General features: G+C 44.8%; 2 protein-coding genes across 5 annotated transcripts in view; one reads left to right on the forward strand and one right to left on the reverse strand.

Annotated features, from left to right (window-relative positions):
• taf1 (TAF1 RNA polymerase II, TATA box binding protein (TBP)-associated factor) overlaps positions 1-18986 on the forward strand; it is a 28343-nt gene that overhangs the window by 884 nt on the left and 8473 nt on the right. Inside the window, exons 3-42 of one of the 4 annotated variants that reach the window (XM_076101193.1) lie at positions 111-234; positions 327-443; positions 750-878; positions 1155-1396; positions 1514-1729; positions 1833-2075; positions 2155-2386; positions 2489-2596; positions 2679-2846; positions 3058-3185; positions 3515-3622; positions 3799-3972; positions 4096-4269; positions 4464-4568; positions 4680-4880; positions 4971-5112; positions 5268-5324; positions 5529-5659; positions 5748-5828; positions 5921-6070; positions 6166-6285; positions 6451-6626; positions 6716-6948; positions 7069-7276; positions 7485-7656; positions 7825-8036; positions 8144-8252; positions 8343-8441; positions 8539-8716; positions 8850-8917; positions 9040-9162; positions 9279-9371; positions 9474-9558; positions 9660-9727; positions 9953-10069; positions 10436-10543; positions 10774-10872; positions 11321-11534; positions 11824-11995; positions 12930-14192. In XM_076101193.1, coding sequence (XP_075957308.1) covers positions 111-234; positions 327-443; positions 750-878; positions 1155-1396; positions 1514-1729; positions 1833-2075; positions 2155-2386; positions 2489-2596; positions 2679-2846; positions 3058-3185; positions 3515-3622; positions 3799-3972; positions 4096-4269; positions 4464-4568; positions 4680-4880; positions 4971-5112; positions 5268-5324; positions 5529-5659; positions 5748-5828; positions 5921-6070; positions 6166-6285; positions 6451-6626; positions 6716-6948; positions 7069-7276; positions 7485-7656; positions 7825-8036; positions 8144-8252; positions 8343-8441; positions 8539-8716; positions 8850-8917; positions 9040-9162; positions 9279-9371; positions 9474-9558; positions 9660-9727; positions 9953-10069; positions 10436-10543; positions 10774-10872; positions 11321-11534; positions 11824-11995; positions 12930-13152 — 5907 coding nt within the window. In that variant the 3' untranslated portion in view covers positions 13153-14192. Of the gene's footprint in view, positions 1-110; positions 235-326; positions 444-749; positions 879-1154; positions 1397-1513; positions 1730-1832; positions 2076-2154; positions 2387-2488; positions 2597-2678; positions 2847-3057; positions 3186-3514; positions 3623-3798; positions 3973-4095; positions 4270-4463; positions 4569-4679; positions 4881-4970; positions 5113-5267; positions 5325-5528; positions 5660-5747; positions 5829-5920; positions 6071-6165; positions 6286-6450; positions 6627-6715; positions 6949-7068; positions 7277-7484; positions 7657-7824; positions 8037-8143; positions 8253-8342; positions 8442-8538; positions 8717-8849; positions 8918-9039; positions 9163-9278; positions 9372-9473; positions 9559-9659; positions 9728-9952; positions 10070-10435; positions 10544-10773; positions 10873-11320; positions 11535-11823; positions 11996-12929; positions 14193-18986 lie in introns of those variants that run through there. The other 3 variants (XM_076101192.1, XM_076101194.1, XM_076101196.1) reach the window with 3 other exon arrangements.
• LOC142959736 (SLAIN motif-containing protein-like) lies at positions 15120-17382 on the reverse strand. The gene is made up of 8 exons (XM_076101146.1): positions 16970-17382; positions 16703-16851; positions 16502-16609; positions 16261-16335; positions 16115-16167; positions 15880-16018; positions 15487-15615; positions 15120-15325 (listed from the first exon to the last, which is right to left on the reverse strand). Exons 1-8 carry the CDS (start codon positions 17380-17382, stop codon positions 15120-15122), a joined length of 1272 nt encoding a protein of 423 aa, XP_075957261.1.

Raw genomic sequence — 18986 nt, forward strand, 5'->3', positions numbered from 1 at the left:
TGGACATTTTATATGATATATCATTTTCATTATTAACTTTTAGATCTTAGTTATTTTGTATTTTTTTTTACTGCTTGTTGCAACTTTCTGTTGTGTTTCTCCTCACCCAGGAGTCCAAAAAGCATTTGGCTGGTTTGGGCTCACTGGGCCTGGGCTCACTTATTACAGAGATCACTGCCAATGAAGAGGATGATCCAGAGGAAAGCAGAGAGACTGTTAGTGTGGACGAAGACGGTTGGTTTAACTTTTAAAAATTAACTTTTTTTTATTATTAATTTAGCTAGGAACAGGCTGCAATGCCATTTTCAACATTTCTCCTCTTCCAGGTTGGGTAAAAAGTACAGAAGATGCCATTGATTATTCTGACATCAGTGAGGTTGCTGAGGATGAGACAAAGAAGTACCATCAGGCCATGGGGTCTCTGCAGCCCAGCAGGAATACAGGTGATCAGCTAACAGCGCCTTCGAGTCATATTAGAGTTTGATTGTTGTTAGACTCAAGTCAAAATGATACGTCTAACTTTGTTTTTTATTTCTTTATTGACATTATTTCTTAAAATTTATCTCATCTTTATGAATAAAAGTATTTTCTATTAAAAAAAAGGACAAAAAAAACACCTCTTTTCACTTGAGGTTATTTTTTCCAGCATATAGCTTTTACCACAATTTTCATTCAACCCGACAAAGGATTTGAAAGTGGTTTTGGACCGTTAAATGATAAATATTTTTCAACATTTTCAAATTCTTTAGACTTGGATGATGACGATGACTATGACGCTGACTGCGAGGATATTGACTCAAAGCTCATGCCTCCTCCACCACCACCAAGTCTTCCTACAGCTGCTAAGAAAGAGGAGCCGTCCGCTCAGAGCACAACCGGTAAGGACATGTTCACTCATAATGATTGTGTGTGGCTTGTCTCCTTCCACAGAGGTTTAAGCTGCAACTCTGGAGTCTGTAAGCAGGTGAATTTGCTAAGGCTAGTTCATGTTATTGTGAGTTTTAGATTGTCTCTGAAGAACGTAAAGTGCACTTGATCAGATAGTAAACTCAATAGCAATCCAGATTAGGTTCAAATGTTTGTATCTCAAATAGCTCAAGTGAAGTTTGATAGTCTCTGATGCTGATGTGACCTGTCACTATCTCTCCATACAGTTGGGGAAGAGGGTGATGGCATCATCCTGCCCTCCATCATCGCGCCATCCTCTACGGCTGAGAAGGTTGACTTCAGCAGCTCCTCAGACTCCGAGTCAGAAACTGACCGTCCCTGCCAGGGCTTGGGGGCGGGAGGCCCCCCAGATATGCTCAACCTCCCTCTTGCTGGCATCATGGAGAAAGATGCTGCCAAAGCACTGCCGGGTGTTACAGAGCTCTTCCCAGAGTTCAGGCCTGGAAGGGTAAAGCGTCTTTACAGCCACTGTCTACTGAGATTCATCATTACACATCCTAAAAGTTTATTTTATAATCATAATTTGTGTTCACTGACACCCGCTGTCTGCCGGATGTACTTCCAGGTGCTTAGATTCTTACGGCTGTTCGGTCCTGGAAAGAACATGCCATCCGTTTGGAGGAGTGCCCGCAGGAAGAAGAAGCGGAAGCACCGCGACCATCAGCCGGGGACACCTCCTCCAGAGGGAGAGCCAACAGAGCAAAGCCAGGAGCAGAAGTCCGGATGGCTTTATGAGTATGCACCCCCTCCTCCCCCAGAGCAGTGTCTCTCCGACGATGAGGTAAAATGTCCAGTGTTGCGGGGTATTGAATGCGCTAATGTCAGCTGGTAGCAAGTTATCACTGTATCCAGCACTGAACATGCATTTCTGTGCCACCGCCCAGATAACTATGATGGCTCCAGTAGAATCCAAGTTCTCACAAACGTGTGGCGACGGGGACAAGGAGGCAGAGTCTCGACCTAAAGTAGCAGAATGGAGGTATGGTCCAGCGCAGCTCTGGTACGACATGATAGGCGTCTCCGAGGATGGAAGCAACTTCAACTACGGCTTCAAGCTGAAAGAAGAGCAGACCAGTGACCCTCAGCAGCAGGACAGGCCTGAAAAAAGAACAGATACTGCTCATGAGGTACGCAGTGGATGTCCGCAGCCTTAACATGAAATTTATACTTGTTGTTTTACTTATATTGTGTATGATATATCTCTAGTTTCCGAGGCGGATGGACGACGACAATGAAGACAGTGATGATGGCGATAAGGAACGATCAGCCCTTGAGAATGAGCTCTTCCTGATGGTCACGCAGCTGAAATGGGAGGACGATATTATCTGGAACGGGGAGGACGTAAAACACAAGGGCACAAAGACTCAGAGAGCCAGCCTAGCAGGATGGCTGCCCTCTAGCATGACCCGCAATGCTAATGCCTACAATGCTCAGCAGGGTAAGACACACAACAAATACAGAAGTATCTCTTGCGTGTGACGCAAAGGCTGTAATATTTCATGTGTGTTAAAGCAATATAATAGTATATTTAATTTGACAGGTCTCACAAGAAGTAATTCACAGTTGGTGCCACCTCCGCCTCCACCCATGCCCAAAATTTCATCAATCTCTGGCTCTAAGCGGGAAAAAACCATCCATGATAATCAAGGTGAGTTTTTGAGAATTTAGGTCACAATACAAAGAGATTCCCCAGACCTTTTTTATCCTCATTCGTGCTTGTTCCTCCGCAGCCTATCATGAAGAAGACTGTCCGTGGTTCTCCATTTTCCCAATTGACAACGAGGAGTTGGTGTACGGACGCTGGGAAGACAACATCATCTGGGATGACCAGGAGATGGATCGCATGCTCATGCCACCTGTTCTTACACTGGATCCCAATGATGAAAATATCATCCTCGGTATATTCAGAATTCCCATCCGATTAGGCTTCATAATCACAAAATATCTGATATATGCATACATGTTTCATACATTTGTGTGTAATTTATATCATCTTAACAGAGCATCCACTATTAGTTTGTCAGTAAATCCTGTAAACCAGTGTACGATGTCGTCGGTGCACCGAGGCAGATGGTCTGCTTATTTTTGACAAACGGCTGTCTCTTGTAGAAATCCCGAATGAAAAGGAGGAGATGACTTCCCACTCCCCGTCAAAAGAGAATAAGAAGGAAACGGCAATCAAAAAGAGCCGCATCCTGCTGGGGAAGACTGGGGTGATAAAAGATGAGCCGCAGCAGGTAAGCTGCCTCTTCAGGGCACGCAAAGGCGCACATTTGATTATGTGAAATGGAAGATTACACGGTCTGCTTCTACAGTGGAGATGTGAGTCATTTGAAACAGAAAATGGTAAAATAAGGAAGCTCAAGGCTACATAATTAAGGATAAAATGATGAAATGAAAGTGACCGAATACTTACACCTGAGGCTGCAAATGTCTTGTAAAGTGCCATTTATTTGTAAGCTGTAAGGACAATGGTCTGCTCACATTTCAGTAGAAAAAAAAAAAAAAATGGAAAAGGTTTAAAAGACATTACTTTTAGTGGGCAATGTGGTTTCTCTCATCTCAGAACATGTCGCAGCCTGAAGTGAAGGACCCCTGGAACCTCTCCAATGATGAGTTCTACTATCCTAAACAGCAGGGCCTGAGGGGGACGTTCGGTGGCAACATCATTCAGGTAAGCAGCAAAAATACAGATAAAGCCCACTGCACACGAGCAACATGGATATGCTTTAAATTGTATTTTCTACTGAATATCAACCATATAAAGTAGACTCCTAACCTGTGAAATAAGCTCAAAACAGCTGAAATGTAGAAATGTTATAGTTTAAGTACATTTTGTGTCTTTAACAGCACTCCATCCCGGCGCTGGAGCTGAGGCAGCCCTTCTTCCCCACTCACATGGGGCCCATGAAATTGCGGCAGTTTCATCGCCCGACTCTGAAGAAGTACTCATTTGGAGCTTTGGCTCAGCCAGGTCCCCACGCTGTCCAGCCACTGCTCAAACACATTAAGAAGAAGGCCAAGGTGGAGCCCTGTTCAACACAAGCAACTACTACTCTGTGAACACTCGCATGACCTTTCTAGTGTTTTGCAAATTTTTGTACGTGAGTGAATTATCGAGTGCATGTGTTTTTTTTTTTTGTATAGATGCGAGAGCAGGAGCGGCAAGCGTCAGGAGGAGGAGACATGTTCTTCATGAGAACCCCGCAGGACTTGACGGGTAAAGATGGAGATCTGATCCTGGCAGAGTACAGTGAAGAATACGCCCCTCTCATCATGCAAGTTGGCTTGGCCACGAAGATCAAAAACTACTACAAAAGGGTGAGTCCAGCCTTTGTTTTCCGCTCCTGGCTTTGCATTTTGTTAGCCAAGACATTGTGATCGTCATATTCATTTCAATTTGCAGAATTGTTTGGTATTTCTTCATGGTGTTAATTTCAGATAATGGCGGACTCCATATTGTCTACTTTGTTGGACAGTAGTAGCATTATGACGTTGTTCCTTTTGTCCTTCAGAAACCTGGCAAGGATCCCGGAGCACCGGACTGTAAATATGGAGAGACCGTATACTGCCACACGTCCCCTTTCCTGGGCTCTCTTCATCCTGGACAGCTGCTCCAGGTCAGCACCTTCCCACTCAAATATTCAGCACTCAAATTAGGCAAATATATGAAGCATCGCTGCTCTGTCATCATGCCAAACAATATGATGGTATGTCTCCTTTCCTTGTAGGCATTTGAAAACAACCTCTTCCGTGCACCAATCTACCTGCACAAGATGCCAGAGACGGATTTCTTGGTTCTACGAACTCGACACGGCTTCTACATTAGAGAGCTAGTGGACATGGTCGTAGTAGGTCAGCAGTGCCCCTTATTCGAGGTTCCAGGGCCCAACTCCAAACGAGCCAACACTCACATCAGAGACTTCCTGCAGGTATATATTTATTTGCCTGAACTCTCCCGGAAACGTGAGCTGCTGCTGCTGCTGTTGCAAATGCTGAAGTGTCACGTCTGTATTCTGCAGGTGTTCATTTACCGCTTGTTCTGGAAGAGCAAGGACCGGCCCCGCAGAATCCGCATGGAGGATATAAAGAAAGCTTTTCCCTCGCACTCCGAGAGCAGCATCAGGAAACGGCTAAAACTCTGTGCGGACTTCAAACGTACAGGTAGCCCACGCTCATTCATTAACCCTGTGCGCCCACCATTCAGTGATCATCGTCTTTTGTTGGACTAACCCAGTGTGTTGTGTCAGGGCAATGTTGAGGTTATACAGATGTGTACTGTGCATGAGCTCGGGAGTGTGTGTGCCTTGAATTGACAGACAGGAATGTGGACAGGAAAAGAGCTTTTTACACCAACTATGGAGTTTACTCTGAAGGTAAGATGTAGTTAAAGGACAGTATAAGGACACAGGGTGCAAATGCTTAGTATTTACAATCAGCAAGTCATGGTTTTCTACAATGTCTAACATACACATACCTACAATGGAAACTCTGACATTTCTGCTTATGATACTGCCTACTGTGTTTCGAGAGGTTGCAGATGCGAGGAAATGTCTAACAGTGTCCCGTCCTCGTGCCAGGTATGGACTCTAACTGGTGGGTGCTGAAGCCTGACTTCAGATTGCCCACAGAGGAGGAGATCAGGGCCATGGTGTCTCCAGAGCAGTGCTGCGCTTACTACAGCATGCTGGTGGCAGAGCAGAGACTCAAGGTAACAGTATCTGCCTCTTAACCCTACCCCTTTCACACAAGCGACTGCTGTGGCATGGCTTCACTACAAGTTATTTTACACCTTTTAGGACGCTGGATATGGTGAGAAGTCCTTCTTTGCTCCAGAGGAGGAGAACGAAGAGGACTTTCAAATGAAGATTGACGACGAGGTATGTGCCTCCTCATAATCAAGTTAAGTGCGTATGACTTCAGAAAGACTTTTCAGATTTACACCATGCTGATCCTGTGTAACTCATCTCAGGTGCGGACCGCTCCTTGGAACACAACGAGAGCCTTCATTTCTGCCATGAAGGGGAAATGCCTGTTGGAGGTTACAGGCGTGGCGGATCCTACAGGCTGTGGAGAGGGTTTCTCCTACGTCAAAGTGCCCAACAAGCCCACTCAACAGAAGGTCTGACTCTCTAAAAGCAACACATTTGCCACCCCATGTTCTGCGTTGTGTAAATACATAGAGGGTGAAAACTTTGATCCTGTGTGGTGTTTCAGGATGACAAAGAGCCACAGCCTGCCAAGAAGACGGTGACGGGGACGGACGCTGACCTGAGGAGACTCTCACTGAAGAATGCCAAGCAGCTGCTGCGCAAGTTTGGTGTTCCAGAGGAAGAGGTAAGACCGTGGCTGAGGCAAGGACAGCCTAGTGGTCTACAATAACCATTTTGTTGTCTATGCTCTTATCTTTTATTCACTCTAACTGGGAAAACCTGCAAAAACTCTGCTCGGGTGTTTCCTTTCAGGCTTGTTAAAGTCATTGCACGTCTGTCTGTGTGTTAGATCAAGAAGCTCTCGCGTTGGGAGGTGATTGACGTGGTGAGAACCATGTCCACGGAGCAGGCGCGTTCGGGCGAGGGACCCATGAGCAAGTTTGCCAGAGGCTCTCGTTTCTCCGTTGCGGAACACCAGGAGCGCTACAAGGAAGAGTGCCAGAGGATCTTTGACCTGCAGAACAAGTGAGACTCTTATTCAGGGTTATATGTGTTCTTCGGGATTCTGTCCGAGCACACCTTGAGTCCTTTTCCTTGTTGCACCCTCGTCACAGAGTGCTGGAGTCGACAGAGGTGCTGTCCACCGACACAGACAGCAGCTCGGCGGAGGACAGTGACTTTGAGGAGATGGGGAAGAACATCGAGAACATGCTGCAGAACAAGAAGACCAGCTCCCAGCTTTCCCGAGAGAGGGAGGAGCAGGAGAGGAAAGAGCTGCACAGGATGCTGATGGGCGAGGAGAGCGATCGTGACCATAAGGGACGCAAGGAGCGGCGGAAAGGCTTGTGTGAGTCTACGTTTCTGAAAGTCAGATATCTTTATGGTGCTCTGAGGACACGTCTGCATTAGCTTTGTGAGGTTGAAAAATGTCTCTAAACTGTAAGCTTTACTTCCCTTCACTCTACAGCCAGCTCCTTATCCACCGGCTCCCACAAGGACGATGACACGTCCTCCGTCACCAGCCTAAACTCGGCGGCCACAGGGCGCCGTCTCAAGATCTATCGCACCTTCAGGGACGAGGACGGCAAGGAATATGTCCGATGTGAGACCGTACGCAAGGCTTCCGTCATCGACGCCTACACCAGGATCAGAACCACCAAGGATGAAGATTTCATGTGGGTCTCACTAATCAAACAGTGTTCTTACACATGTCACAGTGTGTATTTGATCCATGTCACCATGTCAGACTAAGATTATTCACATCTGAGGATGTTGTCGTTTTTTGAAATATCGTAGAAATGACCCTTATTTAGGCCACCGCCATCATCACAACTGAACCAGCGAATGTGAAACAGCCTGTAATGTGTATCGTTGCGGTTGCAGACGAAAGTTTGCCCTCTTCGACGAGCAGCACAGAGAAGAGATGAGGAAGGAGCGCCGGCGTATTCAGGAGCAGCTGAGGAGGCTAAAGAGAAACCAAGAGAAAGACAAGATCAAGGGACCCCCGGAGAAGAAGGCCAAGAAGGTGAAGGAGAGACCAGACCTCAAGGTCAAAGTAAGCTCACCGATTCAGTACTCCTCTTTTACTTTCCGTTTCCTCACCAGCTAAATGCAAACCAGTGGCTTTCCATTGGTGTAGATGATGTGTACGTTCTTCTTTCAGTATTACGATCATACACCACATGCAGATTAATTGTCGTGTTCCTTAATGTCTTTTTCCTAGTTAAAGTGCGGCGCATGTGGAGCCATCGGGCACATGAGAACCAACAAGTTCTGCCCGCTGTACTATCAGACCAACGCCCCGCCTTCTAACCCAGTTGCTATGACAGAGGAGCAGGAGGAGGAGCTGGAGAAGACCGTCATCCACAACGACAACGAGGAACTGATCAAGGTGGAGGGCACCAAGATCGTGCTGGGCAAGCAGCTCATTGAGAGGTAACTGATCATTTTCTAAATTTGGGTCTATGGGGCAGCAAGAGACGGCGCTTATAGATGAATGGTCCGTAGCCACTGCAGTTCCTGACATTTCTTCTCTCCTGCAGTGCTGATGAGGTGCGCCGAAAATCTTTAGTGCTCAAGTTCCCCAAGCAACAGCTCCCACCAAAGAAGAAGAGACGCGTGGGCAACGCTGTGCACTGCGACTACCTCAATGTAGGCAATGTTGCACAGCTTCTCTTAAAACACGTTGTACTCGGCGTGCCTTTAGCTGATCCTTCTGCTTTTGCTTCGTAACATTCACAGAAACCACACAAGGCCATCCACCGCAGGCGCACGGACCCCATGGTGACATTGTCCTCTGTGCTGGAGAGCATCATCAATGACATGCGGGATCACCCCAACGTAAGATCTGCAGGCACCCACCTCAACAACATTTCATTGTGTCCAGTCACCTGCTTTACTGCCCCATTTGTTTACTTCTTCTGCCTCTTCTATGTAGACGTATCCATTCCACACACCAGTGAATGCCAAGGTTGTGAAGGACTACTATAAGATCATCACGCGGCCCATGGACCTGCAGACGCTGAGGGAGAACGTACGTAAGCGGATGTACCCATCAAGGGACGAGTTCCGTGAAGCCGTGGAAGTCATCGTCAAAAACAGCGCCACCTACAACGGTAAGTTATACGAACGTGTTTAACCTCCTCTCTCGAAAAAACAGACTTAAGTCTTACTCTGGTTTCAGTTAGACTTTCATTTTAAACCCACGTCAAAGTGTTATAAGGCGGCTCTCTGTTTTTGTTGCACTAGGGGCAAAACATCCAATAACGCAGGTAGCGCAGTCCATGCTGGACCTGTGTGATGCTAAACTGAAAGAGGTGAGTGTTAAGTATTTTGTCCTATTTAATCATCTTACTGCCCTTTTTGCCAATTTTCCTATTCACTATTTAACCTCTGTTTGTGTGTGTGTGTGTGTGTGTGTGTGTGTGTGTGTGTGCAGAAGGAAGACAGGCTGGTGAGGCTGGAGAAAGCCATCAACCCCTTGCTGGATGATGACGATCAGGTGGCCTTCTCCTTCATCCTCGACAACATTGTGACCCAGAAAATGATGGTAGTTCCCGATGTGAGTCCACACCCGCTTGTCATTTTCTTACCCCTCATCAATATGGGAGCACTGATCAGTTCACATGCAGGAAAACGTTAACGATCTCATCCCTTAACTCCTCCCCCTCACTATAGTCATGGCCGTTTCACCATCCCGTCAACAAGAAGTTTGTGCCCGATTATTATAAGGTGATCGTATGCCCCATGGATCTTGAGAGCATTCGCAAGGTGAGAGTCATACAAACTATACTCATTTGATATTTTGAATATCAGCAATACTTTTACAGAAACTGAGCCTCTTTTGTGTGTTTTTATTTCATGGTTCAACAGTACATCTCCAAACACAAATACCAGAACCGAGATGTGTTCCTGTCAGACGTCAGTTACATCCACGCCAACAGCATCAAGTACAATGGTAATTGTGTTAACGTCGCTGTTTTTGTGACCGTCGCTAGTTCAGTAAAGATGTCGTTTGAAGCACCGTTACACACACATCTCTCTGCGTGTCCTCCACAGGTGCAGAAAGTCCTTACACCAAGACAGCCCTGGATATTGTCAATGTGTGCAAGCAAACCTTGGCAGAGGTATGTTGAGTCTTTGCCTTTTAAAATGTAGATTTATAATAAACCTTTTCCCCTCTAATGAATAGTTTACCCTCCTGTTTTTCACACACACCCTATTATTGTAGAAAATAATTAAATATATTCAATATAGGCATAGTGTAGAATCATACATCACTGTGTTATTCCTGTACATCTTTTATTAAATTGCTGCCAAATTGTTTCAATCGCCTGCTTCTGTGCCTCCAGTATGATGAGCACTTGACCCAGTTGGAGAAGGACATCTCGACCGCTAAAGAGGCCGCTCTAGATGCAGCCGACTTGGAGTGTCTGGACCCGATGACTCCGGGGCCGTACACACCGCAGGTAGGAGAGCATTCAGGGACAGGTTTGTTTTACTTGCTCGGTAAATGGCGGTTTCCTGGGTATCTTGTTACCTCGACAAAAGACTTAAGGCCTCCAGCTGTGTGTAAAGTGCCACTTCAGGTAGTCTGAACGTTTCTCCGTGCCGTTTAGTCTCCTTTCCACTCCTTGTAGTTCTCCTAGCCCTTGTATTCCTTCACTCGTTCTCTGCACTAACTCTCCTTTCCAGACTTTCACGTTTCATCTTTCTACTCTAGTTTCTTCACCGTAGTGTCTCTTTTCTCCCACCCTGTTTTTCTCCTTCGTTCCTGCCGTCTTGCCCCGTCTCTCCCTTTGTGTGCGCGCGCCGCTCTGTGTGGCGTTGGCCAGCCGGCTGATCTGTTTGACAGCGGGGCCTCAGGGAGTCTGCCCAGAGAGACCAGCAGCCTTTTCTCTGAGGGACCTCTAGTGGTTGCTCCAGAGAAGAGAGGGGGGCAGGTACGGAGAGAGACAGAAATAAGGCTCGCAACCACATGCCACCTCTCCTCAAACTACCCTCAGAGCACCCAGCTAGATCACAGGCTTCTGTTGTACCTCAAGTTAAAGTTGTTCCTCACACCAGACAATCACAGATAACATTACAGCATAAAAGTGAGTGTAGTTATTTTGCTTCTTGGCTCTGTCTTTTGGCAAGAGATGTCAAGACTTTTATCGTACTGCCCCCTCAGGGTCGCCACGGCAGAAGACCCGGGGAGGAAGAGTCAGATGTGGACATTGAAGGCTTTGAGGAGGAGGATGATGATGGCAAACCCAAAACTCCTGCTCCTGTAAGAAAGACAGATTTATGAAAAAGATTATTAGATGATTGTGAGGTCACTGCGGCTGTGCATTTATGCACAGATGAAAAACGTACCAACTAGCGAGCACAACGGCACGACCAATTTCAGGTCGTGCCGTTGTGTGGCCTAAAATTCTCATTTTACAAACTTTAAGAACATACTTACGATTCTCCTGTTTTCTTGATTTTAGTTGGATGGCCTGGTTGCGTTGAAGTGGGGTGTTCTTTGAATTCATCGTGGATTTATTTAATCCTCACACTGTTTTATAAGAAACAGTTGTCAAATCTTTCTACACCTTTATCTTCTCAAACATTCTCCTGTACTATTTGATTGTACAATTCTTTGTATTGTTTGTTGTTCCATATTTGTAATTTTATGTATTGTGTACTTCTTACTTAGTTAACTATGACAAATCTTGTCTGTCCTGTCTTTGTAGGCAGAGGATGCGGACGGAGACCTAGAGGATGAAGACGATGAGGAGGACATGCTGCTGCCGCCTCGCAGACGGATGCACGACCAGGAGGAGGAGGAAGAGGAAGAGGACGGAATATCTAACCGCCCACCCCAAGCCAGCGTGCTGTACCAGGACCTGCTCATGTCTGACGGAGAGGACGACGCCAGTGAAGAGGAGGGCGACAACCCTTTCTCCTGTAAGTCCAGCTGCAGGGACGCGGTCGGCTGCAGAAAATGTTCACAGCTACACATAAGAATGAAGCAATATATACCAAAAAATAAGCAAAAGGATTCACATCAACACAAGAAGATGTTAAGAAGAATGCATGAATGTAGAATATAAGATGACAGCATTATTGTGCTGCAAACATTCACTTAATGGCAAAAACATTGTAAAATGTGTAAATCTGATGTTCTTTCTATGTGATATAACTGACAGTGAGCAAACATTAATCATTAGTCTTTTGTGTTGTGTGTCCCCTCCAGCCATACAACTGTCGGAGAGTGGTAGCGACTCTGACAGAGAACTGGATGTACGACCTGCACCTCCACAGAGAGTGCAAGAGACGGCCCGCATGGGCATGGAGCAAGACGAGAGCATGATGTCATATGAAGTGGAAGGGCCTGATGAGCCTCACATGGAAGACAGCAACATCAGGTACAACTGGCCCGGGAGCCAATATACTATATATATTTATATAAAGCTTCTTTCCCACTAGCCAAAAACACCCATTAACATCCACTAACATCTGGCTTTTGTCTTCAGTGGGAAAGGTTACAATCACCATTTATACCCGGGACAAATGACCCTGCAGTACTTACGGTTATTTGTCGGCCCCAGCTCCGATCGGCAGTGATCGGAGCTGGACCAACACCCAGTTGGACCTGCTAATTTTCGCATCGAAGTGAATATATAATAAATAAAATCAACAGGAATTTGGACAATTATTAAAATGTAATGACGTAGAAAACATACAATCAACATGCTCTCCTCAAAGCCACCAGACATTGACAGAAACCGCAATGGTGCCTCGCCGATCGTCAGAGAACATCATTCATTCAAACTCAACAGAAACAAAATGTACGTCTCCAACAATCACCAACTCTGGTTGGAGAGTTCGAAAGAAGCTTTCAGTCCTGGTGGTACCAGAAAATGCAGTTAAATACTACACCAAACACTCCTTGAGCAGCTACACAGACCCATTCATCAGTAGATTGTACTTAATGTGAAGCCGCCGCAGCAGCAGGAAATCATCCGATTGTATTAGCAGTGACTTGATGGAGCTTTAATACGCCGTTAAGAGTGGAGCAGTAAACAATGAGGCTGACATCAATGAGAAGAAAAAAAGAAAACTGAGGCTGGATTGCAATTATTGTTTCCTATGAATCCCAAATGTGTAGGTAGGTGATTTGTATCCAGCGTGTGAATCACAGTCTCCACCACTAACAATAAAACTACTCTAGAGAGAGTTAATTATAGAATGTAAATATATTGAATGGCTGTTGCTTAAAAATGCCCAAAACAGGGTTTGATGTTATAACTTAAAACACATTCTGGGCTTCCTGTTTGACTTCCCTCTCTTCTGTCTCAGTTACGGTAGCTACGAGGAGACCGAGAGCCGGAGTCAGTTGCAGCCCATTAGCATGGGAAACGGAGAAGACTACGCCATCAGCGAGGAAGAGGAGGAAGATGAGGAAGATGAAGCACGGCGGAGAGGCCCAGCTGTTCTCTCCAAGGTCCAGCTCAGTGAAGACGAGGAGAGCGAAGAATTCCGATCTATAGGGGGAGACAGCGACATGGACTCTGACATCTAGTTCAATTTTCTTTTTTTTATCCACAATATTAAGAAAACATTGTTAATAATCTCAGTTTTAAAATGCAAAAGGAAAACATATTGTACATAGTTATTTTGTAAATGACTGTTAATGCTTAAAGCTCTGTTGTGACACACAACACATTGTAAATCTCAGTTTGCCTTTTATATGTTGAATCAAGTACCGCGATGTTTTTTGACATGGAAGTATGTGTACAGATGTTTTGTACTGTTTTAACTCATGCGTATCCTGCACTCATAAGTAGTTCAGCAAGTCTGCCTTCCCTAGCCCACTTCCTGATTGAAAAATAGAATAAACACCCTGAATGATAACAGACAGCTCTTTCTTTAAAGAAACAACATAAAATCAAATAGTTAGAGATCATAAAACATGTTTTTCTTTCTCTGTTGAGATTTACCATCGGTGAGAAGATTAGTTTATTAAGACATGAAAGCAAATTGAAACATGCTTTGTGTGCAGGTGAGCTAACAAACCACGATTAAAGATTAGAGGTTAAAACATGACTGCGTTGGGTATTTAGGATTTTTATTGAGTTTGGTTTGTGGTTGAAAATCATGCCCGATATTCTGACATGTCATCACAGGACAAAGCACAGGTGTACGTAATAGTGTAATGAGTGGCTGCATTTCATTTAGATGAACAGTGATGTTATTGGGTACACCCGAGCTTTTCTTGTGCTGGTTATCATCACTTTCTTATAAACTAATAGCAAACGGTAAGTGTAGCAGATGTTTCTTTTCCAGTGTTTTCATGAGTTTGAAGTAGTTTTATGGATCACTGAATCAATTCATAATCAAAACTCAAACATGTTCATAAACATTATGAACAGCAGAGGGTACTCCAACACCAAACTGCACTGCTGGTATACAGACTATCAAATCTCTGTTGTAATAGTATTCTGCACTGAACACATTTGAGTATTATAAGTTAATAAGTTATAAGTTGTCACATGTATCATCTGAACTAACCCACTCTGATTTCTTTACCAATTCCCCTGAATAAACATCTGTACAATGACATCATTGAACATTTCATTTGTGCTGCATGTTAATGGATCTCATTCAGGCACAAATAGCAGACGAAAGATCAAAGAAAGCTGAACAAATACGGACTTTTGATGGGTTTGCTACGAATCAAAGAAAGGTTTATGACTACAGCAAAGTGAACAGCATGTCACATCAACACGTGATGCTGAATGTGTAATTAGGAAGGAACCAAACCCACACCTCTGTCTTTTTCTTAGTAACGAGCACGCTTCCTATTGTGCAGAAGTTACCTGTTTCGTTTTATTTTCATGATGGCAATCTGCACACTTCCTGTTGTGACAACAGCCTATTCTACAAGCCGCCGCTCTCAAGCAAATTTTTGACTGCACTTCCACACTCAAATCAGCAATCGAAATCTGCAAAAGTCACTTTTATGACCCACACTGTTAATCTTTGAGTTCTCAAATTGTGCCAATATGCTTGCAAAGCTACTGGCGTCTCATGATTACTGATAGTACAGAGAATTATTTTTCACTTCCATTATTTCAGAGTATCTCAGATGGGTGGATTTATCTGCACAACAGGCAAAGATCTCCTGACATTTTTACATTCTTCAACGTTTACAACAGTCAACATTACTTTTTGTTCAAGCACTGTCGCAGGTGCTCTTGGCAATTTAAATTCCAGCCCTGCAGGATCCGTCAGGTGTTGCCCACAGCTACACATTCTGCCGTCTTAATCTGCAATCTGTTTCAGACGATGATGGTTCAGATCCCAGCCCATCTGATCAGCCTTCGCCCAGAGGAACATGCCTTGCTAAAGGACTCTGATAAAGACATTAATCACAATTCAAAGCTATTTATATGATTATGCGGGCAAGTGAATATGGCATAAAATGTCTTAATGTTTTAATTCTAGCAGATCATTATAGTACTATCACAAATTCACTGGTGACACATTTCACCTTTGAGTGAAAGGAACATTTCTGCCCCAAGCTACGCTGGTCGATCGGTCAGTTGAGGCAAAAACACGTCCATGAACAGGCAGGTACCCCTTAGCAGGGTGAGGGATCCTGCTGGGGCTGAGGGACTGAGACCTCAGCACGGCCGTGGTCCTGTCGGAGGAGACTCTCACTGAGTTCAACAACCTGTTGTGGTTCATGGGCGCTGCAGATTGTGATGGAGACCAGCAAGTCGACCCATTATTGACAGATGATGCTCCTGAGAAAACAATTTAGGATCAATTTGTACTTCTTGCACTGACATATGAAGCGTTCAAATTATAATTTTCTTGGTATTCTCTTTTTGTTTAATGTTAGGAAACAGACCGGATGGTGGGTAAGGGACTGGGTCAGCAGATTGGCAGTCGTCAGTGTCTAGATTCCGGCTGTTCCTAACAGCCTGGAGGGAGCGGAGGCTGGTCCTCATGGGCGACCTGGTCACGCCTGGTGATGTTGCTGCAAAACACATCAGGGTCATGTCCAGTTCACACACACAATTTTAATTACAAGTACTGTTGATGTGCTGCTAATTAAAAAAAAAAAAAAACTTTTACATCTAATATCATGTGTTTGAAAGTGATTTATCTATTTCTACTGACGAACAGAATGTTCACTCTTCCTCACATTATAAGATATAGATAAAACATAAATAAACGTATCATCAATGTCTGCAGCTGTCAGAACAAAAACTACAGATAAAGTAGAAGAACTGCTGTGAACCTTGATTCTGAGCGAGTTTCAGCAGCTTGAACTGGGTGACTTGCTGGTGAAGTCTGGCCAGTTTGGGACTTTGGCAGCCCTGCTTAGCTACTGATGTTGGTGACTGGCGAGGGGAAGAGCTCAGTGACGGTTGACCAGGCTGCCAACAAGAGGAGGATGAAGCCTCGTTTGTATTTCCTGGAGTAAAGTCCCCAATACTTTCAACAGTGTTGTTAGAATAAGACGGAAACATCACTGAGGACTCGGGGCTTCTCCCGGCAGGCGTTGAAACATAGTCCTGTCTTAAACCTGAAAAACATGGACCACGGTTATCTCAATCCATCTTTCACTGAGCACTATGCAGTGTACACTGGATCATTGAAAACATTCCTCTCTACTCACTGGCTTCCTGTAGACGAGCCATAATGTGGACATCTGTGATGTTCTGCGGTCTGTAGCTTGTGGTTATGGAGTCATCTGTGCAGATTGATAAATATATAACAAGTGCTTCTAAATATCTGATATTAAAGATTTGTTTTAGGGGAGGGGGGTGAACATAAAGGTTGTCATAATGTAGAAGTTATTTGGCTTTAAGAAGTATATTTCTACAGGAAGTTGAGTAAAGCTTGCATTATCATATTACCTGGCCTGTCAGAGATATTGTGTGTTGTGCTGACAGATGTTTTGTCCGTAAAGGAGCCGACATTATGATGGAAAACTGCAGGAGCTCTGTAGAACTGACAGATTGATCCTGACAATACAGAGGGTGGGAGTTAGGGAAACCTGTGACCAAACCAATCACACTCAGAGGAATCTGTGGGTGAGTCTGTGATTGCTTGCTTACTTTGATCCAGCCTATTTACAAGTGAGCGACAGGCCGCCTCCATCTCAGGACTGGGGTTATCCAGGACGTGTCGGCACCATCTGAGAGCAGACTCACTTCTCTCCACAAGCACCTGCTTCCTTGAGGACTCATACAACCTGTGAGGAACACTTCGCTCGCTATGAACATATCTCACGCCTGCACTATGTAAAGAACAGACGGAAATTCTTCTTTCTAGCCCAAAGTCACACTCTCGGACATTATTTCTGTGGATCTGATGGCACCTACCAGCTCTCTTCATCCCGCACATCGTCCTCTACATCAAGGAGCTCCACCGAGTCCAAAGCAGACTCTTCCTCCTCTGGCTCTTCCCTGTCCCAGAGGTCTTTTTGACAGTTATAGTTGTACAACATCCCATCTGTGGCACAGCAAGGCAAAAGTGAATTACACCCTGACTTCAAATTATTGAGTCTTATTCTAGCGTCCATGGCAAATGACCGACTGTTACAACTCTTGACTCTTGCTCGCTCTGCGTCCTTCCATATGCTGCAGTATGGATCTGAATTGTCCTCCAGCCTGACAGAGCTGCCTCTCAACTCACTGCAGAGAAGATGACGGTTTGCACTTGCGCCGAACCCCACTGGTGGCTGATTGGAAAAATACGAGCTCCAATCGCCTGTCAATTGGTTTTGGAGATCCATTTTTCTCAATGAAATCAATCCTCTTCTCACTTCTTCAAGCTCTCGTCCAGTTATGTTTCTATTCCGCCTCACTCCTCCATAATGAGAATGTTGGCTGGTGCCAAACTAGGATCCGATCAAAGTGGGCTAAATCTTCATCGTCAACAATGTCATTCTTTAAAGTTCCAACTATGGTAATTTTGCTCTGCAACAGTGTCGCTTCGCTACACTATCCATCGACCCAGATTTGTTGAGTAGGGCTGTTAAGTATAGACACCCAACAGATTGGATGGATTTAGAGAAGCATCAGGAGCTTATGTGGATTAAAGAGTCCACGAGTTGCTACTAAGAAAGAAAAAGAGCCACTCAACATCACACCATCAAAACTATTGTGGACAACAGGCTATTAAAAAACCTTGGTTGAGTCATGTAAAATGTCTCCCTCTGTAGTGTTAATTGGTAGATTAGATGTGTTTTCTCCTCGATACGGCCCTGACTATATCAGTTTATGTTCATTTTGGTGGGAGGAGCTATTGTTTCCTGTGCAGCGGCTCTCATATGAAATGCTATTGCTGAATGTCTGAGGTTGATTGTTCTCAAACGTGAGCCAACCTGACTCACTCATCACACCCAAGGAAGTCGTACTGAGAAGTGTGGTCAGAAATGTTTCTCTCTCTCTCTCACACACAAACACACACACACACACACACACACACACACACACACACACACACACACACACACAAACAAGCAGATTAACACAAGATGTTGAGCTTCCCTTTCAGCCATATGAAACCTAAAACTCTCCTCCTTTCTCGCCCACACCCCATCAAGTGCAATGCTGCTCTGGGTTTGTTTTGTTTTCAGTAACCACAAACATAAAGTTATACTGAATCCATTGACACTAAACTAACTGACTACTGGACAACTGCAGAATGTTGAGCATCTATAAAGTTCATGTACTTTTCACACACGAAGTCTGGCATTTCAGACGAATATTAAAGCAGCAAAATCATGAAACAATGGCACAGGGCAGAGGGAACAATTGTGCCTGATTAACTCAAGTGTTCATTCACCTACTGTTTGAACTAATAATAATGGTCAAGAATGAACTTTTAGGTATAGCGTTATGTACCTATTCATGACCTCAAAGTAGGCCTATTTTTAAAGTAACATTATACCTGGTAGACTACTAATGTTGTTGATTCTGTTGGTGGTGTGACCCAGGGTCCATAAAGATTTCCTACTATTACATACTTTTATGATACAACAAAACATTACACTTAATATTATTTTCATAATAAAATGTATGATTTGGTTTCAAAAGAAATGGAAGACAGCCCTCCAAAACATGTCTGAGTCAACTCTGTCGTCATCTCACACAAAGCAACGCAGGTATGGGAGGAGGTGTCTCCTCACCCTCCTCATCCTCCCTCCCTCCCTCCCTCCCTCCCTGCCCGTGCTGCACTTGCGCCCTGCCTCCCCCTGCCTCCCCCGACATTCACCGCCTCTAGTGTCCTCGCCGCCCACCGGCCTGCTTCCTCATCTCGTCATCGCTGATGCCTCCCTGCCGGGTAACACTCGGCAAACACCGACTGTACTTCTTAAACTGCCACTAAAGAAAC

The sequence above is a fragment of the Anarhichas minor genome, unplaced genomic scaffold (genome assembly GCF_050575085.1).
Source record: "Anarhichas minor isolate MPS153535 unplaced genomic scaffold, ASM5057508v1 ptg000027l, whole genome shotgun sequence".
NCBI classification, from domain to species: Eukaryota; Metazoa; Chordata; class Actinopteri; order Perciformes; family Anarhichadidae; genus Anarhichas; species Anarhichas minor.